At 49.9% G+C, this 26,841-nt stretch overlaps 1 protein-coding gene across 2 annotated transcripts in view; it reads left to right on the plus strand.

Annotated features, from left to right (window-relative positions):
• Positions 1-26,841, plus strand: part of MYH7 (myosin heavy chain 7) — a 38,113-nt gene that overhangs the window by 3,104 nt on the left and 8,168 nt on the right. For both annotated transcript variants that reach the window (XM_083706498.1, XM_083706499.1), the window contains exons 3-30: positions 426-637; positions 1,611-1,754; positions 2,745-2,901; positions 3,505-3,532; positions 4,700-4,814; positions 5,898-5,990; positions 6,650-6,713; positions 7,048-7,146; positions 7,507-7,610; positions 7,720-7,858; positions 8,914-9,032; positions 9,800-9,949; positions 10,813-10,983; positions 13,673-13,982; positions 15,024-15,097; positions 16,476-16,563; positions 17,186-17,303; positions 18,645-18,768; positions 19,102-19,238; positions 19,940-20,195; positions 20,694-20,936; positions 22,003-22,179; positions 22,363-22,508; positions 22,626-22,716; positions 23,610-23,999; positions 24,301-24,427; positions 25,589-25,707; positions 25,827-26,023. In XM_083706498.1, coding sequence (XP_083562624.1) covers positions 434-637; positions 1,611-1,754; positions 2,745-2,901; positions 3,505-3,532; positions 4,700-4,814; positions 5,898-5,990; positions 6,650-6,713; positions 7,048-7,146; positions 7,507-7,610; positions 7,720-7,858; positions 8,914-9,032; positions 9,800-9,949; positions 10,813-10,983; positions 13,673-13,982; positions 15,024-15,097; positions 16,476-16,563; positions 17,186-17,303; positions 18,645-18,768; positions 19,102-19,238; positions 19,940-20,195; positions 20,694-20,936; positions 22,003-22,179; positions 22,363-22,508; positions 22,626-22,716; positions 23,610-23,999; positions 24,301-24,427; positions 25,589-25,707; positions 25,827-26,023 — 4,184 coding nt within the window. In that variant the 5' untranslated portion in view covers positions 426-433. The remainder of the gene's footprint in view (positions 1-425; positions 638-1,610; positions 1,755-2,744; positions 2,902-3,504; positions 3,533-4,699; positions 4,815-5,897; positions 5,991-6,649; positions 6,714-7,047; positions 7,147-7,506; positions 7,611-7,719; positions 7,859-8,913; positions 9,033-9,799; positions 9,950-10,812; positions 10,984-13,672; positions 13,983-15,023; positions 15,098-16,475; positions 16,564-17,185; positions 17,304-18,644; positions 18,769-19,101; positions 19,239-19,939; positions 20,196-20,693; positions 20,937-22,002; positions 22,180-22,362; positions 22,509-22,625; positions 22,717-23,609; positions 24,000-24,300; positions 24,428-25,588; positions 25,708-25,826; positions 26,024-26,841) is intronic.

Here is a 26,841-nt window from a genome sequence, read left to right on the forward strand (position 1 = left end):
TAGCTGGCATCCAGATTGCAGCGTCTTCTAGGGGTGAAGAACCAGACCTGTTTCTAAGGGGTGTTTTATTTTTGAAAGCCCACAAGAGGGCAGAATACTTGCCCAGGAGGCAGTGGCGTTAAGCACGGCGCAGTCCTCCCAATGTCCACTTGGGGGCAGCAGCACCACAGCTTCCCTTTTGGAGAGGCGTGTTGGGCAACGTGGAGCTCCCCCCATGGGCATTTTGTGAACTGCATATATTGCATACCTCCTCCTCATGAGGCGATGGTCCCCCCTGGTGGCTGCTTGGCAAATTGCACCATCCCCAACCGTCGGGCCTTGAAGTCCCAGGTTCGAATCCCACGAGCCCCGGGCTCCTGTTCACTGCTGCGAGGACACCCCTGCTTGCTGCATGGCTGTTACCCTTGGAAATGTTCCCGTTCCAGCTCCAGCCATGTCTTCGGATGCCGAGATGGCCGACTTTGGCCCCGCAGCCCCTTACCTGCGCATGTCGGAGAAGCAGAGGATCGAGGCGCAGAACCGGCCTTTCGACATGAAGAAGGATGTGTTCGTGCCGGATGAGAAGCTGGAGTTCGTCAAGGCCAAGATCATGTCGAGGGATGGTGGCAAAGTCACCGCGGACACAGAGAACGGCAAGGTGCTGGGCTGTTTCTCTTGCTCTCATGCCCATCCCATCGTATAATAATAATTTATTATTTGTACCCCGCCCATCTGGGTGGGTTTCCCCAGCCACTTTGGGCAGCTTCTAACAAAGATTAAAAATACATTAAAATGTCACACATTAAAAACTTCCCTGAACAGGGCTGCCTTCAGATGTCTTCTGAATGTCAGGTTTATCTCTTTGACATCTGGTGGGAGGGCGTTCCACAGGGAGGGCGCCACTACCGAGAAGGCCCTCTGCCTGGTTCCCTGTAGCTTTGCTTCTTGCAGTGAGGGAACCAGCAGAAGGCCCTCAGCGCTGGACCTCAGCGTCCAGGCAGAACTATGGGGGTGGAGACGCTCCTTCAGGTATACTGGGCCGAAGCCGTTTAGGGCTTTAAAGGTCAGCACCAACACTTTGAATTGTGCTCGGAAACGTACTGGGAGCCAATGTAGTAGCTCTTCTGCATGTTGTGCTCCAAAACGTCCGAAACTTTGGCATAAAAAAAATGCCTCCTACAACCATCTTCCCTTCTGCCCGACACCGTGCCCCCATGATCTCTCCTCTGTCTTTTTATAAATGCTGTTCTGGCCACCCACCTCCCTAGTGAGGCGAAGTGCCAGCTGCCATGCCCTGACTGGGGTCTTCTAGTGCGGCTGGCCCTGTTCTGTCGAGCGGGCATCCCTGTCGTGTCCCTCCCATTTTCCATCTATGGCTTCTTTCCATCCTTTTCCTGCTACCTAAGTAAAAAAAAGAGGTGCTGTCCAGTGCTGGTCCTACTCAGAGTAGACCCATTGGAATCCGCGAACCTGAGTGGTGCCCGTTAACTTCATGGCATCTTCTCTGAGGAGAGCATTGGATGCAACTGAGTGGGTTCAATTTGGGGGGCCGTTTGGGGGAGGAAGAGGTTCCCGTCCTTTGGGCGCCGGCTGTCCCGCTGGCTTGAGGCTTCGCTGCCTTTTCTCCGCAGACGGTGACGGTGAAGGAAGACCAGATCATGCAGCAGAACCCGCCCAAGTTCGACAAGATCGAGGACATGGCCATGCTGACCTTCCTGCACGAACCTGCCGTCCTCTACAACCTCAAGGAGCGCTATGCCGCCTGGATGATCTATGTAAGTGGGCACGATCCTTCCTGGCACCCAGCAATCTGCCTTATCTCAAGTCAGGCCATTTTGGGTCCGTGTAGCTCAGTATTAAGTAGCTCAGTATTAAGGGACGCGGGTGGCACTGTGGGTTAAACCACAGAGCCTAGGAATTGCCAATCAGAAGGTTGGCGGTTCGAATCCCCACGACGGGGTGAGCTCCCGTTGCTCGGTCCCTGCTCCTGCCAACCTAGCAGTTTGGAAGCACACCAGTGCAAGTAGATAAATAGGTACCACTCCGGCGGGAAGGTAAACGGCGTTTCCATGCACTGCTCTGGTTCACCAGGAGCGGCTTAGTCCTGCTGGCCACATGACTCGGAAGCTGTACGCCGGCTCCCTCGGCCAATAAAGCAAGATGAGCGCCGCAACCCCAGAGTTGGTCATGACTGGACCTAATGGTCAGGGGTCCCTTTACCTTTAGCTCAGTATCAGCAGCAGTGGATCTCCAGGGTTTCAGGCAGGGATCTTGAACCTGGGGCCTTCTGCATGCAAAGCAGGTGTCCTCTCCCAGAGCTACGGCCCTTCCTTGTAGGAAACTTGCAGGCCTCCGGGTGACCCTGGACGACTCTTCCTCCCGTCCACCAGGACAGCCGCTGGGCTGAGAGGCATGGCAGACATTCCCCCTTACCTGGTACCTGAACATTATCCAGAATCTGCAATATTCCCACCTCGCTGGAGTGGACTTGTTGGGCACTGATAGTTAAGGGTGTCAAGAGAGCAGGATCGAACCATAATTCCACCTACTCCAGCTTTCGGCTTCCAACAGTGAAGAGTTGTCGGGTTTCCTGGAAACCTGCAGGGAGGGTTAAAAATAATAATTCCAAGCCTCCTGAGCGTTCTCGGCTTCCTTCCACAACCCACACCACCCTTCAAGTTTCTTGCCCTTTTAATTCCCCACAAGACATCATTTTCTTACAGAATGCCCTTCCTCCTCCGTCCTCCTCCCTTTCTCCTCTATAGACGTATTCCGGGCTCTTCTGCGTGACTGTCAACCCCTACAAGTGGTTGCCGGTCTACAACGCAGAAGTGGTGGCTGCCTACCGGGGGAAGAAGCGAAGCGAAGCCCCTCCCCACATCTTCTCCATCTCTGACAACGCCTATCAATATATGCTGACAGGTAAGGAGAAGGGGGAAGGGATGCGGGTGGCGCTGTGGTCTAAACCACTGAGTCTCTTGGGCTTGCCAATCGGAAGGTCGGCAGTTCAAATCCCCGCGACAGGGTGAGCTCCCGTTGCTCGGTCCCTGTTCCTGCCAACCTAGCAGTTTGAAAGCAAGTCAAAGTGCAAGTAGATAAATAGGTACCACTCCAGCGGGATGGTAAACGGCGTTTCCATGCGCTGCTCTGGTTTCGCTAGAAGCAGCTTAGTCATGCTGGCCACATGACCCAGAAAAACTGTCTGCGGACAAACGCCGGCTCCCTCGGCCAGTAAAGCGAGATGAGCGCAGCAACCCCAGAGTCGTTCACGACTGGACCTAACGGTCAGGGGTCCCTTTACCTTTACCTTTTCAGGAAAAGGGGGAGGGTGCAGAAACTCTCTCTCTCTCTCTTTCTGTGTGTGTCTGTGTGTGTGTGTTGGCAAGAAACTGGGGGGCAAAAATCCTGCTTTGCTATTTTCCACTTCCTATTTCTTCTGCGTTTTCTCCCTTTCCATTTTCCCCTCCTCTCTTTCCTTTTAACTCTTCTCTCTCTCTCTCTCTCTCTCTCTCTCTCTCTCTCTAGATCGCGAGAACCAGTCTATCCTGATCACGTAAGTCCTCCCTTCCCTTCCCTTCCCCTCTCCTTTCTGTTTCTCCCTACAAGGTCTCTAGAACACCCTTAGGAAGCTGGCTTTGCCCTAGTCAGACCTAGCTCCATATTGCCTGCACTGACTGGCAACAGCTCCTCAGCATTTTCCTGCAGGGTTCTTTTGCAGCCGGGGAATGAACCTGGGATCCCCTGGATGGTAGAGCGTGAGACTCTTCATCTCAGGGTTGTGAGTTTGAGCCCCACATTGGGCAAAAGATTCCTGCACTGCAGGGGGTTGGACTAGATGACCCCCGGGGCCCCTTCCAACTCTACAATTCAATGATTGTGTAAATGCAAAGCAGATGTTATGGCCCTTCCACCCTAAAACCTGCTATTCTATCTAAGTCTGCCTCTTGGTCTATTCATTTTATTTCATAAAATTTACATGCTGCTTGATTTTATTTTTAAACCCTCCAAGTGGTTGGGCCATCAACTCTCGACACTGCTATTTTGGTTGTCTCCATCAAAATAATAATAATAATAATAATAATTATTATTATTATTATTATTATTTATACCCTGCCCATCTGGCTGGGTTTCCCAGCCACTCTGGGCGGCTCCCAACAGAATATAAAAAATATGATAAAACATCAAACATTTAAAAATTCCCTAAATAGGTCTTCCCTAAAACCCATCGACACCATGGCAAACCTCTCCCCCCCCCCCCCTTTCTCATTTGCCCTGTTCTGTCTCTGGACAGAAGGGAACAATTGCTTCCTCACCTGGTCTCCTGGGGTGAGCAGCAAGAATTGGCCAGGCGACCATGGGAGCATGGAAGATTCACAAAATTGGGTGGTTCTCCCTCCCCGCTGCTGTCGTTTGTGCCACAGACTTAACTATTAAAAATCAGGTTCCTTGTCTTTGTTGTTTCTCTGCAAAGCTCCAATACTATTCCTCACTTGCAACACAAAACGGCTGATGCTGTAGTGGCAGTCCATGACACCTGTATTCTTAAGAACAGCCATGGTATATTAGAAGAATAAATTACATTTTTTAAAAATACCCTTGATTTTGGGGTGGGGGGGGATGACTCGAGAGCCACTGGAAGTGGGATGAGGATATAGCGGATCGATCGGTTGATCAGTCTACAAACGCACCCGCTCTTCAGCCTCGTTTTTCTGCCCCGCAGCGGAGAATCCGGGGCAGGGAAGACTGTCAACACCAAGCGTGTCATCCAGTACTTTGCGGTGATCGCTGCCATCGGCGACCGGACCAAGAAGGAGCAAGCCGCGGCTACCGGCAAGGTGACCGTTTTGTCAGCCTCTGGCTTCTTGTAGTGGTAGCTGGCCTCCTCCAGGGCTGGTAGGGCAGAAGGACAGGAGACGAACACCAGGGGGCGCCAGAGAAAATGATAGGTGGAACCACCCACCCCCTGATTGGCTAGAGGTGAAGCAGGCAGGCAGGAGAGGGCTAGTGGAGAGCCTAAAGGCCCGGACACGTGAAAAGCAGCCCGACCACGGCTACTCAGAGCTACTAGCAGGCAAGGGAAGCCAAAGGGACAAGGAAGAAGGAGCTGCCACTGTCCACTGACTTCTGTCGTTGTGTCTTTCCCACTGCTAACCACGTTCCCTTCTCCTCCTGCTCCTCCGGCCTCTAAGCTGTTTGCTGATATTATATTCATATCCCACCTTTGCTCCAAGATGTTCCTCTCCACATTTTACCCCTGTGAGGTAGGCTCACCTGACAGATGGTGACTGGCTCGAGATAATAATAATAATAATTATCACACAGCGAGTTTTCTGGCCCAGAGGGGAGTTGAACCCTGGTCTCCCAAGTCCAAGTCTGGCACTCTAACTATGAAACCTCACTGGTCCTCCCGTGTTTAAACAGGCATTCTCCGAATCTGATGACTCAAACCTCCTTCTTCCATTGTTTTGGTTGCTATTCTAAATGGGCTTCCATTATTGTACATTGCAATTATGGATTTTATTCAAGTCTGCTATACAGTGGTAGCTCGGGTTACAGACGCTTCAGGTTACATACTCCGTCAACCCAGAAATAGTACCTCAGGTTAAGAACTTTGCTTCAGGATGAGAACAGAAATCGCACGGCGGCAGCGGGAGGTCCCATTAGCTAAAGTGGTACCTCAGGTTAAGAACTGTTTCAGGTTAAGAACGGAACTCCAGAACGAATTAAGTTCTTAACCTGAGGTACCACTGTATCTGTGTGTCTACACACACACACACACACACACACACACACACACACACAAATATATTGGTTTTAGACTTGTAAGCCACTTTGGGCGATGAAGAGGCATGCAAATGAATAAGGAATAATAATGAGCTAGTAGAGAGAATGTTTCTAACCTTTCGCTCTACCGACAGGGGACTCTGGAAGATCAAATCATCCAGGCCAACCCTGCGCTGGAGGCCTTTGGGAATGCCAAGACTCTCCGGAACGACAACTCGTCCCGATTTGTGAGTGTTGCTCGAGAAGGAATTTGAGGCAGGGGCGGGGGGGGGAGGGAAACACTGCCAAAATAACTGCCTACGAGGTTGCATAATCCCATATAGGCCCACTCAAGTCGCTTCCACCTGCAGAATTGGCACTGCTACAGGGGCCCAATCACCCTCGTTCTGCGCTGGTTAGAAACAGATCTTATGGTGCTTCAGCTTCCAACCTTTGGAACTCCCTGCCTCTTGACACCAGAGGACTCGTTTCAGCATCTGCTAAACGCATTTCTGTCTAAGCAAGACTCCCCAGAGATTTAGAACATTGCCATGTGTTTTCATACGTTCTTGTCTTATCATTTACTTATTTTTTTTGAATGTTTTGGATAGCTTGGTTAGAGCTGATTGTGCCAAGGTTGCAGGTTAAATTCCCGTATGGGACAGCTGCATATTCCTGCTCTCTGGGTCCCCTCCAACTTTATATGATTCTTTGAAATAGCTGTTCCGAAATGTTTTTACTGATAATTTCGTTGTTCTATTCTTTTCTGTGAGCTTCTGTGAAGGTTTCCTCTGCCATCAAGCGGTATATAATCGGGGAAGGGAGAATAAAACCAATAGATAATTATTATTTTTGCTCCATCTGCCCTGCCTGCACCTCCTGCTCAGTTTCTTCTTTTCTCTTCCAGGGCAAATTTATCCGGATCCATTTTGGGGCGACGGGGAAGCTGGCCTCAGCCGACATAGAGACCTGTGAGTTTCCCAAAGGCCTGTCCTTCTTTACTTCTCCTGATCTCTGGCCCTCCTCCCTGAATTAACGTAAGGACGCAAGTAAGGCCCTGCCGGCCGGATCAGGCCAATGGCCCTCCTAGTCCACCCCTTGTTCTCACCAGTGGGAAGCCCCCAAAACGCAGAACCTGAGTGCAAGAGCATGTTTGCCTCTTGCGATTCCCAGCTGCTCATATTCCCTCCAACAGTGGAGACGGAAGTTTGGCTAGAAGCCTTTATCCTCCATGAATTTTTTCTTCCTTTCGGCGTTGCTCCTCCATTTCAACTGCCCCGCCTTCTCTTCCTCTTAATTCCTCAGACCTCCTGGAAAAGTCCCGGGTCATCAATCAGCTGAAAGCTGAGAGAAACTACCACATCTACTACCAGATCTTGTCCAACAAGAAGCCGGAGCTCTTGGGTGAGTTGTTGCAAAGGAGAGCCACTCTGGCCCGGGTCTGAGATCTTGCTGAGATGTTCTTCTGTACGCGGAACAAATCTAAGCCTGCGCTAGAACGGCAGTAGGGCACCTGATCTGGGGGCAGAAGGTCCTAGGGTCATGTACATAGTAGGGATGAGAGAGATTCCCTGCCTGAAAGGCTGCCAGTCAGAGTAGACAATGCTGAGCTACAGCATAGGTCGGCAAAATAAGGTAATTGGATGCAAAAAAATCGGGGGAAATTGGAAATTATAAAATAAATGAATTAATATTTTTTTTAAAAAAAGAAAAGGGACAATCTTCCTTTTGCCTTATTCCCTGCCCAATGCCTTTCCTTCCCAGACATGATGCTGGTAACCAATAACCCGTACGACTACGCCTTCATCTCCCAAGGAGAGACCACGGTGCCATCCATCGATGACGCTGAGGAGCTGCTGGCCACTGACGTGAGGAGCTGGGGGGGGGAGGCAGAAGCCGTATCCAGGTGAGTCACCCACCCCCTGCGGCCGTGCGGGCAGCAACAGCCAACCCTCCCTTTGCTTCCTCCGCCCGCAGAGCGCCTTTGACGTCTTAGGCTTCACCCAGGAGGAGAAGAACTCCATCTACAAACTGACGGGCGCAATCATGCACTACGGAAACATGAAGTTCAAACAGAAGCAGCGCGAGGAGCAGGCAGAGCCCGATGGCACAGAAGGTGAGGGAGGATGCTCGCGATGAACCGCAAGCGAGGCAAATGAATGCTGGGTCGCAGGGCAGGATGCTCTGTCCCAGCCTTCCCCAACCTGATGCCTCCTTTGCGTCAAGAAAACAGAACCCCACAACTTGTGTAAATTATAGATACATGTATATGCATATAGGGACGCGGGTGGCGCTGTGGGTTAAACCACAGAGCCTAGGGCTTGCCAATCAGAAGGTCAGCAGTTCAAATCTCTGCGACGGGGTGAGCCCCCGTTGCTCGGTCCCTGCTCCTGCCAACCTAGCAGTTCAAAAGCACGTCAAAGTGCAAGCAGATAAGTAGGTGGGAAGGTGGGAAGGTAAACAGCGTTTCCGTGTGCTGCTCTGGTTCGCCAGAAGCGGCTTAGTCATGCTGGCCACATGACCCGGAAGCTGTACGCCGGCTCCCTCGGCCAGTAAAGCGAGATGAGCGCCGCAACCCCAGAGTCGGTCACGACTGGACCTAATGGTCAGGGGTCCCTTTACCTTTTGTTTTGGCAAATCCTGGGCAGGAGTCACGTGGGGCAATGAAACCCTCCTGCAGCTGGAGAAATTCCAGCTGCCTCTCTTATTCATTCATTCATTCATTCCTCCAAATAATAATCATAATAATTTTTTCTACCCCGCCCATCTGGCTGTGTTTCTCCAGCCACTCTGGGCGGCTTTCAACAGAACATTAAAAACTGGATAAAACATCAAACACCAAAAACTTTCCTAAAGATTTCATCATGCCTTGCCTGCTGCCTCTGCCCTGTTGATAATTTTAAAAATTTTAAATGGAATTTAAATGAAAGGAAGCTCTCTCGGTTTCCTGACACGTAGCAGAAGTCGGTAGCAGAATGCTGCGCATACTCAGAGCGCCCCCAAGAGTTTGGGAGAGGTGGGCCCGCTTCCCTCACAGGGTCCGCCTTTGACACTACCTCGCTTTGGATGCCCTTCTGTCTTTTCTACCCCTGTTCCTCAACCAAGGTGAGCCATGGTGTAACCGAGGGGTTTCCTCCCCACCCACCCCCTGCCCCAATTCTGAAATTCCAGAAGCCGACAAGTCTGCCTACCTGATGGGCCTGAACTCGGCCGACCTGCTCAAGGGTCTCTGCCACCCGAGGGTCAAAGTTGGAAATGAGTATGTCACCAAAGGGCAAAATGTCCAGCAGGTGAGACGCAGTCCTGGGTGTGAAATGTCAGAGTGTGGGGGCATTCTTTTGAGGTTTTGAAGGCTGCAGGTTGAAGAATACGTATTGCAAAGTATTGGAAGACACAAGATCTACCCACCCTGGAAGAGTGGCAGATGAAGCTGATGGACTATATGGAATTGGCGGAAATGATTGACAGAATCCGAGACCTGGGAGAAGAGTTGGTGGAAGAAGATTGGAAGAAATTTAAAGATTATCTGCAGAAACACTGTAAAATTAATGAATGTTAAAATGATGATGGATTGAAAATAAGCGGCATTAGCAACAAAGTTAATAAGAATACGCAAAAATAAATTGATAATGGATGAAAATATAGAGTTATAATATGTTAAGATATAGAGTTAAGATAAATGAAAGAGGGTAAGGATTTGCTGATTTGATTATGTAAATGGGAATACAAAAAGGGGAGGTGTGAGGAGGTCAAGGAAACAAGTTAATGAGTTTAAAGTTATAAAAAATGGATTTGTTTCTAATTTTTTCTTAACTATTCATTTTTTGTATTTTGTATTGGTATTTTTCTTTTTTCCTTTTATGTATGGTTTTCTTTTTATCTTTTTCTTTTTATATATTTTTTTGTATTTTGTAAACTTACGTTTATGTAAAATCTCAATAAATATTCTTTTAAAAAATATGAAGGCCGCAGGTTGCCCCCTCAACCTTCCCAGATTTGTTTTAGCTGGTTAATGAGATGTACCTCTCTCCCCCCCCCTTTTTAAAAAACAAACCAGGTGTACTACTCTACTGGAGCCCTGGCCAAGTCTGTATATGAGAAAATGTTCAACTGGATGGTGACCAGAATCAATGTCACGCTGGAAACCAAGCTTCCACGACAGTATTTCATCGGGGTGCTGGACATCGCTGGTTTTGAGATCTTCGATGTAAGTGGTTCTCTTCCAAGGAGAATCCATTTTGAGATTTTGAGTACCGTATTTTTCGCTCATAAGACGCCCCAGACCATAAGACGCACCTAGTTTTTGGAGGAGGAAAACAAGAAAAAAAATATTCTGAATCTCAGAAGCCAGAACAGCAAGAGGGATCGCTGCGCAGTGAAAGCAGCAATCCCTCTTGCTGTTCTGGCTTCTGGGATAGCTGCGCAGCCTGCATTCGCTCCATAAGACGCACACACATTTCCCCTTACTTTTTAGGAGGGAAAAAGTGAGCCTTATAGAGCAAAAAATACGGTAAATAACTGGGTGGTCCAGCTTGGCTTTGCCGGGTGGAAACCAGGAAAGACGAATGGGTGGTCCAGCGTGACCGACAAATAACCGCCTGGTCCCCATTTCTGCTGGCATTATTATTATTATTATTATTATTATTATTATTATTATTATTACTACTACTACTACTACTACTACCCACTCATGAATCTATGCAAAATAGTTAATGGGGTAATTTTCAGAAGGCTTCCTGAAAAGACTGGCAGCCTTTGACATTGCTCCTGGCTAGTGAGCCAGTGTGCTGGAGTAGTCAGAGTGCCAGACTAGGACCTGGGAGACCAGGGTTCGAATCCCCGCTCAGCTATGGAGCTCACTGAGTGCGCCCATCACTGCCTCTCAGCCTAAGCTACCTCGCAGCGTTGTTGCAGGGATGGATTGAAAAGGAGGGGGAGACCTGTAGGCGCACCACCTTGGGCTCCTTCTGAGGGAAAAGGTGGCATAAGACACATAAGTAGAGGGAGAGAACCTGGAAGGGAGGACAGACTGTCAGTCCTTGATTTCCTTTCCCCCGTCTCTCTTCCCAGTTCAACAGCTTTGAGCAGCTGTGCATCAACTTCACCAACGAGAAGCTGCAGCAGTTCTTCAACCACCACATGTTTGTGCTGGAGCAGGAAGAGTACAAGAAAGAAGGGATCGAGTGGGTCTTCATCGACTTTGGCATGGACCTCCAGGCCTGCATCGACCTCATCGAGAAGGTGCCTCCTTGCCTCCGGCACACCCTCCTTAGTCCCCAAAGGGCAACTTGCATTCATTTACGCCTAAGTTGGGGCAATTGCCTCCCATAGTGGGCAAGGTTGTCAAAAGGTAGGGCAGTAAGAGATTGTAGGGTAAGGGGACCCCTGACCATTAGGTCCAGTCGTGACCGACTCTGGGGTTGCGGCGCTCATCTCGCTTTATTGGCCGAGGGAGCCGGCGTACAGCTTCTGGGTCATGTGGCCAGCATGACTAAGCTGCTTCTGGCAAACCAGAGCAGCACAAATAAACGCCGTTTACCTTCCCGCCGAAGCGGTACCTACTTATCTGCTCGCACTGGTGTGCTTTTGAAGTGCTAGGTTGGCAGGAGCAGGGACCGAGCAACAGGAGCTCACCCCGTCACAGGGATTCGAACCGCCAACCTTCTGATCGGCAAGTCCTAGGCTCTGTGGTTTAACCCACAGCGCCAGCCGCATCCCAGCTAAAGAATCCTTTTCAGGGGGTCTTCAACCTCTGTTTAAAAACCTCCAATGATTACTAGATCTGTCTATTTCTCTTCCATCTCAGTTTCACATGTGCCACAATCATAGGCCCGTTCCATACCATGGATTTTTCAAAAGAATGCATGGGAAATTTGCATTTGTCTACCTTTCATGCACAATTCTTCCCCCAGAAATGTGCGGTTTTGCATCCTCTTCAGCACCCAGCTCCAAAATATGCATCCCCCCCCATTTAAAAAATGTAAAATGCATTCAGTGGTACCTTGGTTCTCAAACGTAATCCGTTCCAGAAGTCCATTCCAAAACCAAAGCGTTCCAAAACCAAGGTGCGTTTTCCCATAGAAAGTAATGCAAAATGGATTAATCCGTTCCAGACTTTTAAAAACAACCCCTAAAATCAATTTAACATGAATTTTACTATTTAACGAGACCATTGATCCATAAAATGAAAGCAATAATCAATGTACTGTACTATTAAATAAATAAGACAGTATTGTAGATAATAAAAATGAAAATTATTTTTTTTTCTTACCTGCACTGATGATCGCTTTTATCCATTTCCGCACTCACACAATCAATCGATCAGTAGCTGAACTGGGTTCCACACGGTCACAAAAACAAATTAACCGAAAAAGCCTCAAAAACAAAAACACAAAATAAATAGCAAAAACAAAAGCGCCAAACTTAATCAGTTCCGGAAGTCCATTTGACTTCCGAAATGTTTGAAAACCAAGGCTCAGCTTATGATTGGTGCAGTTGCACCGGAAACAATAGTTGACAACTGCATCAGACGTTCGGCTTCCAAAAAATGTTCGAAAACCGGAACACTTCCAGGTTTTTGGCGTTGGGAACCAAGGCGTTTGAGAACCAAGGTACCACCGTATTTTTGTATACATTTATTGGTGCCGAGAATGCATCGTGACGTTCGGACTTCTGCAAAATCCACTTAATAGTTGTGTTCCGATCTGCACATTCAGTCTGGAACCGGCAAATCAAGCTGGACCTTTTCCAAAAGCAGCCCTGACAAATTTGACCTCCATCCCTAAATGAGGGGAACCACCTGAGGTCGTCTGGATGCCCTGGACATATGAACCTGTTGCCTCCACAATCTGCACAGTCAGAGTAATTCCTTTCTCAGTGTTAGGAGGTTTTTAAGCGGAGCTTGGATTACCGCCTGCCAGGGATTCTTCCTGTGTTGCAGCGGGCTGGACTAGATGGCCCTTCCGACTCTACTGTTCTTTGATTACATGCTGCTGCTGCTGCTGCTTTTTATGGCGAATGCCATAAAGAGAAGCGCCGTGGCTCAGTGGTGGAATACCTGCTTTGCATGCAGAAGGTCCAGTCCCTGGCCTCTCTGTGTGCTGGGCCTGGGGGTAACCCGTGAAACACGGTCCAGGTCCGGTCCAGAATCCGAAGGTTCTGCTGGGAGACAGTCCGACAGGGCCAAGGCAGGACATGAGGCAGGAAACCAGGCAAGGAGAGGTACAGGATCTCAGGCAGGATCTAGCATACAGCAATATTGCTCCTCCAACCTGGGGCAGGGTCCGACAGCCTTTTACCTTCGTCGGGGTAGCGGCTGGTCCTGATCCCCTGGCGACTCACCTCCCTGATTCACCCGAAGGCGAGCACTCCTCCTGCGAGTACTCAGGTCTCTCCTTCTCTCAGACCTTAGTCTCTGCAGCTTGGGAGACATCGGTGGGTTACTAGACCCAGGGGGCCGCCTCAGCCTCCGCTGACCAAACTGGTAGTGGAGCAGCTGTAAGTGATGGCCCAGCTGAAGGCAATGAGGTCATCCTTGCATCTGGAGCCAGGGCAGGCTCAGGCCCCTGACTCAGCCCAGCTAGTGTTTGTTGCAGGGGAACCTGTACAGACTGGGACACTTCAGGATCCGGCCCCAGACTTGGTTCAGATGATGCCTGAGGCAAAGGATCTGGTGCAGACTGAGTCTCCTCTGGTTCCAGGTCTGACCCCAAGTCCCAGGCCATCACACTCTCCCTGCTCAGCTTCTGTGTGATCAAAATCCTGGGGGCTGCTGCCAGTCCGTGTAGGCAGTATTGAGCTAGGTGGACCCAATGGCCTAGCTCAGCATAAGGCAGCTTCCTCCATCCATAGCAAACGGCCACGGGGCAGAACTGCCTGCTGGTGCCTCCTCCTCGCCCTCCATCCCTTGACGCTTGGTCCTCTTCCACAGCCCATGGGCATCATGTCCATCCTGGAGGAAGAATGCATGTTCCCCAAGGCCACCGACATGACCTTCAAGGCCAAGCTGTACGACAACCACCTGGGCAAGTCGGCCAACTTTGGGAAGCCCCGCAACATCAAGGGCAAGCCGGAGGCCCATTTCTCCCTCATGCACTATGCCGGCACCGTCGACTACAACATCAACCACTGGCTGCAGAAGAACAAGGACCCCCTCAACGAAACCGTGGTGGGGCTCTACCAGAAGTCGTCCCTCAAGCTCCTGGCTCATCTCTTCGCCAACTACACCGGATCGGACGCACGTAAGGGAGGGAACGGAAGGGGGCATGGCCAGGCTGTCCGCATTCCAAACTCCATTCCGGTCCGTGAGATTGGATCTACAGAAAACCAAAGGCTCTGGTTTGGAGTCATTCGCTTTGATACTATGGCAGCCCAGTGACCCTCTGTCAGCGCGGCCGTTGGAGTGTGGGACTAGGACCTGGGAGACTGAGGTTCGAATTCCCGCGCTGCCGCAAGGCTTCCTGGGCGGCGTTGGGCCTGTCGTTCGCTCTTAGCCTGACTTAGCACGTGAATGAAAGCAAAACACAAACTGGGTGCCTGCCCACATCGCATTGCGATGAAAACAAATCAGTGTTATGTATTTGCAATAAAAATCAGCAGCCCTTCATCAGCCTCGTGCCCTGCCCTTGTCTCAGCACATATAGTTTCAAGCCAGCCACCAATAATAACAACAACAACAACAACAATAATAATAACAATATTTATTTATACCCCGCCCTCCCCTGCCAAGGCCGGGCTCAGGGCAGCTAATAACCAATAATAAAAACAAGTTGATTGAAATACAACTTAAAAAACAAGATTAAAATACAACATTAAAACATCTTCACAGTAGGATAAAGGAAAAAAGAAAGATGGGGGGGGGGTCAAATTGATTCTAAGCCAAAGGCCAGGCGGAACAACTCTGTCTTACAGGCCCTGCGGAAAGTCAGATCCCGCAGGGCCCTGGTCTCATGAGAAAGAGCATTCCACCAGGCAGGAGCCAGTGTTGAAAAGGCCCTGCCTCTGGTTGAGGCTAATCTGACTTCCTTAGGGCCTGGGACCTCTAGGGTGTTGCTATTTATGGACCTTAAGGTCCTCCGTGGGGCATACTAGGAGAGGTGGTCCCGTAGGTACGAGGGTCATAGGCTGTGAAGGGCTTTAGATATTTGAGCTGTAGCAGGGGAAGCCTGTGACCTTCTCCTGTTGGATTCCATGCCTTCCTGATTAATGCATTCCGGTATTTCTGCACATATCCTCACCCTTTAGGCTGCATCTTGAATCCCCGTTTTTCTCTCTCCAAACAGCTCCTGATTCCAAGGGGAAAACGACCCACAAAAAGAAGGGCTCTTCCTTCCAGACGGTGTCTGCTCTGCACCGGGTGAGGATATCCTGAGGCCTGCTTCTTTGGAGAGGCTGGCAGCACCATCCTTAGGCGGCAGCCCTTGGGCTGTGCTCCTTCCTTACTCCTGGGGCTCCTCTGCTTCCCTGCACCCCTTTCCCCAGAGGAGGATGAGCTTCTGTGGTGGGCTTCCTCTGGTTGCAGCGCTCTCCTTAGGCCTACTTGCCCCATCTCCACCAACCTGGTTGGCTGTCTGGAAACAAAAAGGGTTGCAAGGACGTTATTGGGGGACCCAGCGAGGGCTGAGCCAAACTTGCCATGTTGCTCCCATCGCCCAAACTTCTCTTCCGTGGAGGCCACTGAGAGTTCCCACAACGAGGACCAAGTGGACAAACGCATCTCTTCTTCCCAGCCACTGACTTATGTCCATCTCAATCTTTTCTTATTTCTTTTCATCCCATCCCAGCCTCTTCTATATTATGTTTTGGACTTTTTATTTTTTCTCCTCTTTGGCGGTCCCTCGTAGCTGAGTAAGATTGTCTTCCACGAACAAGGTCTTAACAGTGAGTCTGTAAGTGACTGTGGAGACCAATTCTGGATCCACATGTCCTTCCACAGTGGGGACATAGGTTTCCGGGCGGGAGCTGATAACAGTGAGGATTTGCCAAATGTGCCTTCCTCTTAGCACGTTTCTCCCTTTCGTCCTGAGTTTGAGCGTCTTCAAAGTCCTTGACACCTTTGATAGACGCTGTTCTCCAACTGGAGTGCTTGCAGGCCAGTATTTCCCAGTTGTCAGTGTTTATACTACATTTTTTTAAGATTTGCCTTGAGAGAGTCTTTAAACCTCTTTTGTTGACCACCAACATTACACTCTCCATTTTTAAGTTCGGAATAGAGTAATTGCTTTGGAAGACAATAATCAGACATCCTGATTATTTCGGACTGCAACTTGGCTGGCTGGGGCTGATGGAATTTGTAGTCCAAAGCATCTAGAGCAGGCATGGCCAAACTTGGCCCTCCGGATGTTCTGGGACTACAATTCCCATCACCCCTGACCATTGCTCCTGTTAGCTAGGGATGATGGGAGTTGTAGTCCCAAAACATCTGGAGGGCAAAGTTTGGCCATGCCTGATCTAGAGGTTGGCCAAGCCTGCCTTGTGGCCTCCAATCCCTTTTTCTCATCCCCCTTCCTGTCTCCAGCAAAACTATAACTCCTTTTCTCTGCCTGCTTTCCTTCCCCGTCAATCAAATCCATCTGCCCATCCTCTGCCTTGCCTGTCTGGACACCTCTCCTTCCGCCCTCTTTCATAAAACTCGTTCCATCTCAACTACCTGCCTGCCTTCCCCAGTTATCCTTCCTTGCCTCTCCCCTTCCTCCATCCCATCTCAACTCACCTGCTCTTCCTTTCTCACCCAGGAGAACCTCAACAAGCTGATGACCAACCTGCGCTCCACCCACCCTCACTTTGTGCGCTGCATCATCCCCAACGAGACCAAGTCTCCAGGTGAGATCCCAGGTCCCCCTTGTATGATGTGCCTTTGAGGCCCTACCGCTCTCTCTCTCTTGGACTCCTATAAGTCCAAGCCAGCACAAGCACAGCCAGTTGTCAGGGGTGGTGAGAGCTGTAGTCCTTGGGGAAGGCCTGTAGCTGAGTGTTAGAGCTACCTGCCTTGCACACTGAAGGTCGCAGGTTCAATCCCTGGCGTCTCCAATTAGGGTTTCCATTGTAACTGGGGTAACCCTAGTGAGAGAGATTTTTGAAGTACAGTGGTACCTCGCAAGACGAATGCCTCGTAAGACGAAAAACTCGCAAGACGAAAGAGTTTTTCGTTTTTTGAGTTGCTTCGCAAGACGAATTTCCCTATGGGCTTGCTTCGCAAAACGAAAACGTTTCCTTTTTCTTAAAACTGTTAATACCCAATGCATTCCTATGGGAATCCGTGCTTCGCAAGACGAAAAATTTGCAAGACGAAAAAACTCGCAGAATGAATTAATTTCGTCTTGCGAGGTACCACTGTATTTTAAGTGGTTTAGAAATGCTTTTAAATCACTAGATTAAAGCGCTTACGTGGTAGGGACCAATTTCCCCCTTTCATGCGCCCATCCCCTTTCTCCTGCTCTCTCAGGTGTGATGGACAACCCCTTGGTCATGCACCAGCTGCGCTGTAACGGGGTGCTGGAGGGGATTCGGATCTGCCGGAAGGGGTTCCCCAACCGGATCCTCTACGGGGACTTCCGGCAAAGGTAGGCTTAACTCTCAAGTGGTGGAGACAAATGATGCTTCAGAGAAGCTGAGAGTGTCACTGGGGGAAGGTACATGAATATGGGGGTGCCCCGAGCGCAATGGGGCAACGTTGGAGGGAAGCTGCCTGCATGGCAGTTCACTGGCAGGGTTATGTCTGCTCAGTTCAAAAAGAAAATGCATTCTGCCTTTTATAGACTCCTAGAATTGTAGACGCAGGTGGTGCTGTGGGATAAACCACAGAGTCTAGGACTTGCTGATCAGAAGGTTGGTGGTTTGAATCCCCGTGACGGAGTGGGCTCCTGTTGCTCAGTCCCTGCTCCTGCCAACCTAGCAGTTCGAAAGCACGTCAAGTGCAAGTAGATAAATAGGTACCACTCCAGCGGGAAGGTAAACGGCGTTTCCGTGCACTGCTCTGGTTCGCCAGAAGCGGCTTTGTCATGCTGGCCACATGACCCGGAAGCTGTACGCAGGCTCCCTCGGCCAATAAAGCGAGATGAGCGCCACAACCCCAGAGTCGGCCTCGACTGGACCTAATGGTCAGGGGTCCCTTTACCTTTACCTTAGAATTGTAGAGTTGGAAGGGGCCACAAAGGCCATCTCGTCTAACCCCCTGCGGTGCAGAAATCATAGCTACACATAAAGTCGTGCCTTGGTTGTCAAACGCCCTGGAACTCGGACATTTTGGCTCCCGAACGCCACAAACCTGGAAGTGATTGTTCCGGTTTGCGAACATTCTTTTGGAACCCAAATGTCCGAGGGGGTTTCCGCGGCTTCTGATTAGCTGCAGGAGCTTGCTGCAACCAACCAGAAGCCACGGTTTGGTTTTGGAAGTCGAATGGACTTCCAGAACGGATTCCATTTGACTCCCTAGGTACGACTGTAAAGACGTTTATATACCACTCAATCATCAACATTTTTTAAAAAAAGAATTTTTATTGAGGTTTCCATATTTCATTACATTTTCATTACACAAATCATAACTTAAAACAGTGCTCAAACAAAGCATCAACCTCCTTCCTTCCCTCTTTCAACAGTTTAAAGTGGTTCTGTGGGGAACTTTGAAGTCCGCTTGAACATTCCTACACAAATCTCTGGTTTCTTGAGATTTAGGCATGGGCCACACCTTTCCAAACTTGCTTTCACAGTCATGAGGACTAAAAACTTGATGAGAGAGAGAAAGATGAGATTCTCCGGGCCCCAAGTATTCTGCCACAATTTAGTTGTGAAATATACACGGTCCTGGCCTTTGATCTGGGCATCTGCCCATGTTGAGAGGATAAAGCCCAGGGAAGGGAACCTATCAGGGGTCATCTAGCACTGCTTCCTTTTCTCTTTCCCAGATACCGCATCCTGAACCCAGCCGCCATCCCCGAAGGCCAGTTCATCGACAGCAGGAAGGGGGCGGAGAAGCTGTTGAGCTCCCTCGATATCGACCACAACCAGTACAAATTTGGGCACACTAAGGTGAGAGGTGGGATGAGCCACTTCCTCACGAGGAAAAGGCAGTGACATCATCATTCCGGGCCGCGCTGTTGATTGGCTCTTCACAACAGAGGAGGCTAGGGCTAATCCTGGGTTGGGGTATGTGTTTTCTCCACTGTCAAGGTTCCTGGTGAGGTTTGGCTTGGCTGTGACACACAAACACAGGCGCAGGACCCAAGCTTCAATGTGTACAGAGCAGGGTGACCAAGATCATATAGGCCAAGTAGCAACCTGGTAACCTGTGTAGGGACCTGAGCACAGGTTGTTTTTCTGAAAAATAGAAAACCCCCACAATGCTCTCTTTTTTTTGGCCAGGTGTTCTTCAAGGCTGGTCTCCTGGGTCTGCTGGAGGAGATGAGGGACGAGCGTCTCTCTCGCATCATCACCCGCATCCAGGCCCAGTCGCGCGGAGTCCTCGCCAGGATAGAAGTCAGGAAGATCATGGAAAGGAAGTAAGTCCCTTAGCGGATTTTTCCAGAATTTGTAGGTGTGGTTAGATGGGGAACGGCCTGGGCATGTTGGAGCCCTTTGGCAAGAATTAGCGTTTGGAAACTGAAAGCTGGTCAACCTTCAAGATTCACAGCTCCCCGAATTTTGCAAATGCCATTCTCCAGGCAAGCAATGTGCCCCAGAATGCATATAGCAGGGCGAAGTGTGCAGAGAAATGCACGTATTAGTGGAAATAAATACATTAACATGAAGCAATGCATAAAAAGTGGGTGCAGTAGGCAAAACACTCGCTGGTGAATTTTCGTGAGGAATTTTTTTTTTTCTAAAAAAAGAATTGCAAACTAATGTGGAGGATTGAACGAGGGGAAATTGGGAGGCTGAGAGACACCAAAATGGACAGACTCACTCCTCCCTTAGTCAGAACTAGGTGGACCCAGGAAACTGCTCACATACAAAGTAAGCCTAGCTGTATAATCTTGAGGACTAGATTACATTCTCAGGATGCGGAATTCTGTGCTTCCTGCACTGAATGCAACTGCAGAATGGTGGAATAATCCCAACCTTGCTTGTTGCAAGTGAGCCTCCTGTTTCAGGCAAGGGTTCGTGGTCTCCCACTTGGCAAGGTGGCCTTTTCTGTGTTCTGTGCCCTGATGTGTCCTCCCTCACCATGCCACCCCAAACTCTCCCCTTCTCTAATTTGCAGGGAATCGCTGCTGGTGATCCAGTATAACATCCGGTCCTTCATGGTGGTCAAGAACTGGCCCTGGATGAGGCTCTACTTCAAGATCAAGCCTCTGCTGAAGAGTGCGGAGACCGAGAAGGAGATGTTGGCCATGAAAGAGGAGTTTGCCAAGCTGAAGGAGGCTCTGGAGAAGTCGGAGGCCCGGAGGAAGGAGCTGGAGGAGAAGATGGTCTCCTTGCTCCAAGAGAAGAACGACCTCCAGCTGCAAGTGCAGGCTGTAAGTTGGGGCGATGGGGCAACAAAGATATGATTTGATCTTCTCCCTTAGCCGTGGGTGGCACTGTGGGCTAAACCACAGAGCCTAGGACTTGCCAATCAGAAGGTCGGCGGTTCGAATCCCTGAGACGGGGTGAGCTCCCGTTGCTCGGTCCCTGCTCCTGCCAACCTAGTAGTTCAAAAGCACGTCAAAGTGCAAGTAGATAAATAGGCACCACTCCAGCGGGAAGGTAAACGGCATTTCCGTGTGCTGCTCTGGTTCACCAGAAGCGGCTTACTCATGCTGGCCACACGACCCAGAAGCTGTCCTCGGACAAACGCCGGCTCCCTCGGCCTATAGAGCGAGATGAGCGCTGCAACCCCAGAGTCGGTCACGACTGGACCTAATGGTCAGGGGTCCCTTTACCTTTACCTAACCGCGAAAGGCAAAGTGGCTGAAAAGCGCCATGAACTCTGGGTTTCTCAGTAAAGTCTTGGGCATGTCTTCTTCCTTCGCTAGGAGCAAGACAACCTTGCAGACGCAGAAGAGCGCTGTGACCAGCTGATCAAGAACAAGATTCAGCTGGAGGCCAAGGTGAAGGAGCAGACGGAGAGGCTGGAGGATGAGGAGGAGATGAACGCTGAGCTGACGGCCAAAAAGCGGAAGCTGGAGGACGAGTGTTCTGAGCTCAAGAAGGACATTGACGACCTGGAGCTGACCCTGGCCAAAGTGGAGAAGGAGAAGCACGCCACGGAGAACAAGGTGAGCGGGAATGGAAGCGAAATCTGCCTTCGCTATGTAGCCCAAGGAGCTTTTGCTACTATCAGTTGGGTCTGGATTAAGGTTGGCAGCCGGGAGAGTTGATTCTCCATGAGATTCCTGCACTGGGTGGACTTAGAGTTTTCTTTTGGGAGCCTCTAACCTTTGTTGTGTGCCGCCTTGAATTTTGCCTACATCCATCTTCTTCTTTGGAGATCACTTGTAGCCAAGTAAGATTGACTTCCATTGAGAGCCAGTGTGGTGTAGTGGTTAAGAGCGGTAGATTCGTAATCTGGGGAACTGGGTTCGCGTTTCCACTCCTCCACATGCAGCTGCTGGGTGACCTTGGGCCAGTCATACTTCTCTGAAGTCTCTCAGCCCCACTCACCTCACAGAGTGTTTGTTGTGGGGGAGGAAGGGAAAGGAGAATGTTAGCCGCTTTGAGACACCTTAAAGGGAGTGAAAGGCGGGATATCAAATCCAAACTCTTCCATAAACACAGTTTATAACAATGAGTCCGTAAGTGACTGTGGAGGCCAATTCTGGATCCACACATCCTTCCACAGTGGGGACAAAAGTTTCCAGGGAGGAGTTGATCACGGCGAGGGTTTGCCAAATGCACCTTCCTCTTAGCACATTTCTCCCTTTCGTCCTGAGTTCGAGCCTCTTCAAAGCCCATGACACCTTTGGTAAAGGCTGTTCTCCAATTGGAGCTCTCGCAGGCCAGTGTTTCCCAGTTGTTGGTGTTTAAACTACATTTTTAAAGATTTGGCTTGAGACAGTCTTTAAACCTCTTTTGTTGACCACCAGCATTACACTCTCCATTTTTAAGTTGGGAATATAGTAGTTGCTTTGGAAGACGATAATCAGGCATCCACACAACATGACCAGTCCAACGAGGTTGATGTTGAAGAATCATTGCTTTGACACTGGTGATCTTTGCTTCTTCCAGTACACTGGCATTAGTTCACCTCTCTGCCCAAGTGATGCATAAAAATTTTCTGAGACACTGTTGATGGAATCTTTTGAGGATTCCATCTAATAACTCAAAATTATAATATGCCCATAGGCTAAGAACCTCACAGAGGAGATGGCTGGCCTGGATGAGATCATCGTGAAGCTAACCAAGGAGAAGAAAGCTCTCCAGGAGGCCCACCAGCAAGCCTTGGATGACCTACAAGCTGAGGAAGACAAGGTCAACACCCTTACGAAAGCCAAGGTCAAGTTGGAACAGCAAGTGGACGATGTAAGTGCATCGACTGCAACACTCGCAGGGGAGACGACCTGCTATTTTTCGCACCTTCCTTGAAGTAGTCGGAGGCATTCAGTGTAGTAAAAAAGCTCCACACACAAGTACATTGTTGATCTTAGGAGTAGCAATTCCTTTCTCAGTTTCTGGATTCAGGGTCTCACTGTCTTTGCTCAACAGCTGGAAGGATCGCTGGAGCAAGAGAAGAAAATCCGTATGGACCTGGAACGAGCCAAGAGGAAGTTGGAAGGGGACTTGAAGCTGACCCAAGAAAGCATCATGGACCTGGAGAATGACAAGCAGCAGTTGGATGAGAAGCTGAAGAAGTAGGGGTGCTTTAGTTTATTGCCAACTCCCCGCCTTCCTTTTGTTGTGGATATTTGTTCTAGTGCTGCCTGCCACTCTGTGGTTGGTTGTAGCAAGTTGGTTCTTGTCTTCCCCAGGAAAGACTTTGAGCTCAACGCACTCAATGCTAGAATTGAAGATGAGCAATCCTTGGCCATCCAGTTGCAGAAGAAGCTCAAAGAGCTACAGGTAAAAGGTTGATGACAGGGTGGTGTGCGTTGAAGCCAACTTCACTGATGTGGTCTCTCTCTCCCTCTGTCTGTCTCCATCTCTCCCTCTCTCTCTCTATATATATAACCCAGGACCAAAATGAGGCATATTTTTGGGTAGAGGATAGCTGCTTCCAACAGAGCAATAACTTTCAAGAAATTCGGTATCTCAAATATCTGCTGTGAGGAATGTGGATGTTATTAGCGACCATGTTAGCTTTACATTCTGCTCAGTTTTCTGCCATTTCTTTTTAAACCCACAAACATCTCGCATTTAAATTGTATGCATTTCCCTCTAAAATATACACGTTTGCATGCATTTTCCCATGAAATGCATTTCCGGATGCAACCTTACGAGCTGAGAATTGCATCATTCATTCACTCCAAAGGATACAGTCGTACCTTGGATCCCGAACGCCCTGGAACTCGGACGTTTTGGCTCCCAAACACTGCAAACCCGGAAGTGATTGTTCTGGTTTACGAATGTTCTTTTGGAACCTGAACGTCCTACGGGGCTTCCAGGGCTTCTGATTGGCTGCAGGGGCTTCCTGCAGCCAATCAGAAGCCACAATTTGGTTTTTGAACGTTTTGGAAGTCAGAACGGATTCTGTTTGACTTCCAAGGTACAACTGTAACTGTGTTCCGATCCATGTATTAGTCTAGGAAGTGCAAATTGGGCCAGTCCACTTAAAGATTCAGATTGAATGGAATCCTCCAGTGCCCCTAGATGTTATTGACCTTTGAACCTCCATGGAAGCTTCACGAATCTGGATCTAGGCCTGGGCTTTTGAAATGGAGGCTGCCGACAGAATTCCTGGAGCGTGCTTTTCTAGATCTTGCTGACAGAATGTCTCCCTCCTTCCCTGGGTCCAGGCACGGATCGAGGAGCTGGAAGAGGAGCTGGAGGCGGAGCGTACAGCCCGGGCCAAGGTGGAGAAGCAGCGCTCCGACCTCTCGCGGGAGCTGGAGGAGATCAGCGAGCGGCTGGAGGAGGCCGGCGGTGCCACCTCCGTGCAGATCGAGCTGAACAAGAAGCGGGAGGCGGAATTCCAGAAGATGCGACGCGACCTGGAGGAGGCCACTCTGCAGCACGAGGCCACGGCGGCCACGCTCCGCAAGAAGCATGCCGACTCAGCGGCAGAGCTGGGGGAGCAGATTGACAACCTTCAGCGCGTGAAGCAGAAGCTGGAGAAGGAGAAGAGCGAGTTGAAGCTGGAGCTGGACGACGTTGCTTCCAACATGGAGCAGCTGCTGAAAGCCAAGGTTCTAAGCCAAAGAACGGGGGCGGGGTTTGTTTGGGGTGGGGCAAGGCAAGCGATGTCATGGTCTGAGGGCGGAGTCATGGTTTGCAGCGGGGTTGTAGCACGGCCGGAGAACAACCTGGAGACATCGAACCGGTTGATTTGGACTGGGATACAGAGATAGGGAGGGGTTGAGATTCAGAGGGAGCACCTTTCATTCCAGAATTAAAATTAAAATTGTTCCCTCCTCTGACCGGCTGCTGCTGCTCTCCATTCACTGCTCCATTTATTCCCCAACAACTCCTCTCGCCGTTGGGTTTCAGGCCAACCTGGAGAAAATGTGCCGCACCTTTGAGGACCAAATGAACGAGCACCGGGCCAAGTCTGAGGAGAGTCAGCGAATGGTCCACGACCTCACCTCTCAGCGAGCTAAGCTCCAGACTGAGAATGGTGAGTAGGGAAGGCTGATGCACGTTCATACGACGTCTTTTTCCTGGAGATTGAATTTAGGACATTTTGCATGCAAGGCTGGTGCTCTACCACTGAGCTAAAGCCCATCTCCCATAGCTTGATGGCTGGCCCTTCTTGACCGTTTTCTGGTTTTAGCCATTTCTCCTCCATCTTTGCTCAGATGCATCCAGGTTTCCACCTACCTAAACTTCCACCCACCCACCCATCCATCCATTCAAAGTTTTCTTTTCTTCCTTCCTGCCACGCCCTACTTTCATCACCCCTCCCTCTTTTCCCCTTCTTTCAAAATGATTGCTCATACAGTGGTACCTCGGTTCTCGAACGTAACCCATTCCGGAAGACCGTTCGAGTTCCGAAACGTTCGACAACCAAGGCGCAAAGGGCGGTCTGCAAATTCATTTGAGAAAATTGAAAAACTCACAGCGGAAGCCGTTTGACTTCCGAGACGCGTCCAAAAACGGAAGCATTTACTTCTGGGTTTTCGGCGTTCAGGTTCCGAAACATTCGTCAACGGAGACATTCGAGAAACGAGGTACCACTGTACCATTTTCATTTACAGTGGTACCTCGGGTTACAGACGCTTCAGGTTACATACGCTTCAGGTTACAGACTCTGCTAACCCATAAATAGTACCTCGGGTTAAGAACTTTGCTTCAGGATGAGAACAGAAATCGTGCAGCAGCAGCGCACTGGCAGCGGGAGGCCACATTAGCTAAAGTGGTACCTCAGGTTAAGAACAGTTTCAGGTTAAGAACGGAGTTCTGGAACGAATTAAGTTCTTAACCAGAGGTACCACTGTACTTTCCAAGCTAAAAATCAACATTCTGATGCTCCTCTCCACTCCAAAAGAAACCCTGAATACATAAATGACCCAAGCTATCCTTCTTGCCTCACCTCTTAACCCTGTGGGGGAGGGGGAACCAGCTAGCAACTAACTACTATTTTTTTTAAAAAAAAACCTAGTCCACCTAATTTGGTGTTCATCTTCGATGGCACCCTCTGCAGAACATTTTCTGAAGAGAAGTGTGTAGAGACAGACACAGTCAGTCTGTGGGGTCCCTGTTCAATATGGCTGCCGATTCTGATGACAACAAAACTCCCGGAGATAATGGATTCCTCTGCCCCAACTCTTCTCCCTAGGTGAATTATCCCGCCAGATGGATGAGAAGGACGCTTTGATCAACCAGCTGACGCGAGGGAAGCTGACGTACACCCAGCAACTGGAAGATCTGAAGAGGCAACTGGAAGAAGAAGCTAAGGTAAGGGGGACGCAAAGAGGTTTGGGAAGGAAGTCCACAGGACTCAACACAAAGGGTAGATACTGGTCCTGTCAGGACTGGCGGTCACCAAGACCACGTGGCTGTTCCTTTTCCCTCAGGCCAAGAATGCTCTGGCGCATGCGCTGCAGTCGGCCCGCCATGACTGCGACCTTATGAGGGAGCAGTATGAGGAAGAAACAGAGGCCAAAGCGGAGCTCCAGCGCTCTCTGTCCAAGGCCAACTCCGAGGTGGCACAGTGGAGGACCAAGTACGAGACTGATGCCATCCAGAGGACGGAGGAGCTGGAGGAAGCCAAGTAAGTGGGGCGGAGGGCAATGAGACCCACAACTCGCCTCACCTCACAACCACAGGCCTGTTGTACCACCCACCCTTTCTCACCCTTGTATGTTCAAGTTGAAACAATGCAATAGCCAATACAGTGGTACCTCTGGTTGTGAACGGGATCCGTTCTGGAGCTCTGTTCGCAACATGAGCAGAATGCAATGTGCGTCTGTGCGAGTTGCGATTTGCCGCTTCTGCGCATGTGTGTGACGTCATTTTGAGCGCCTGTGCATGTGCGAGCGGCAAAACCTGGGAGTAACCCTTTCCGGTACTTCTAGGTTGCCGCAGGACGCAACCTGAAAATATTTAACCTGAAGCAAACATAACAAGAGGTGTGACTGTAAAGGGGGAAAATGCAATTGAAACAACAAAAACATGTAGAATGGTAAAACCGTCCCAGCCGAAAACAGGACAGTCGTTTCAGCCAAAGAAATGGGTCTCGTAAAACAAAACAGGCGAAAGTAAAGAGGTGTGTACAGCGGAAGCCGTACAATGAAGATGCTGGGCTCTGTGAGGAGGGAATTCAATGGCTTAAGGGCTGCCACAGAGAAAGTTCTTGCCCTGCATTTTAGAGGGTAGACCAAGTACCAAGGGGTCTGCCGATCTCAACACCTGAGAGAGTCTTTAGGGATGGAGGCCATCTTCCTTGAGGCCTAAGTGGCCTAGGGTTTTAAACGGCACTACAAGATCCTTGAATTGGGCCTGGACTCCAACACTTTTGACTCCGGCCCAAATTTAATTCCCCCAGAGGAGTTGTGGTTTTAAGCAAAGCAGGAGGGGTGAGCCCCTTCT

The sequence above is a fragment of the Podarcis gaigeae genome (genome assembly GCF_964106915.1).
Source record: "Podarcis gaigeae genome assembly, chromosome: 13".
Lineage (NCBI taxonomy): Eukaryota > Metazoa > Chordata > Lepidosauria > Squamata > Lacertidae > Podarcis > Podarcis gaigeae.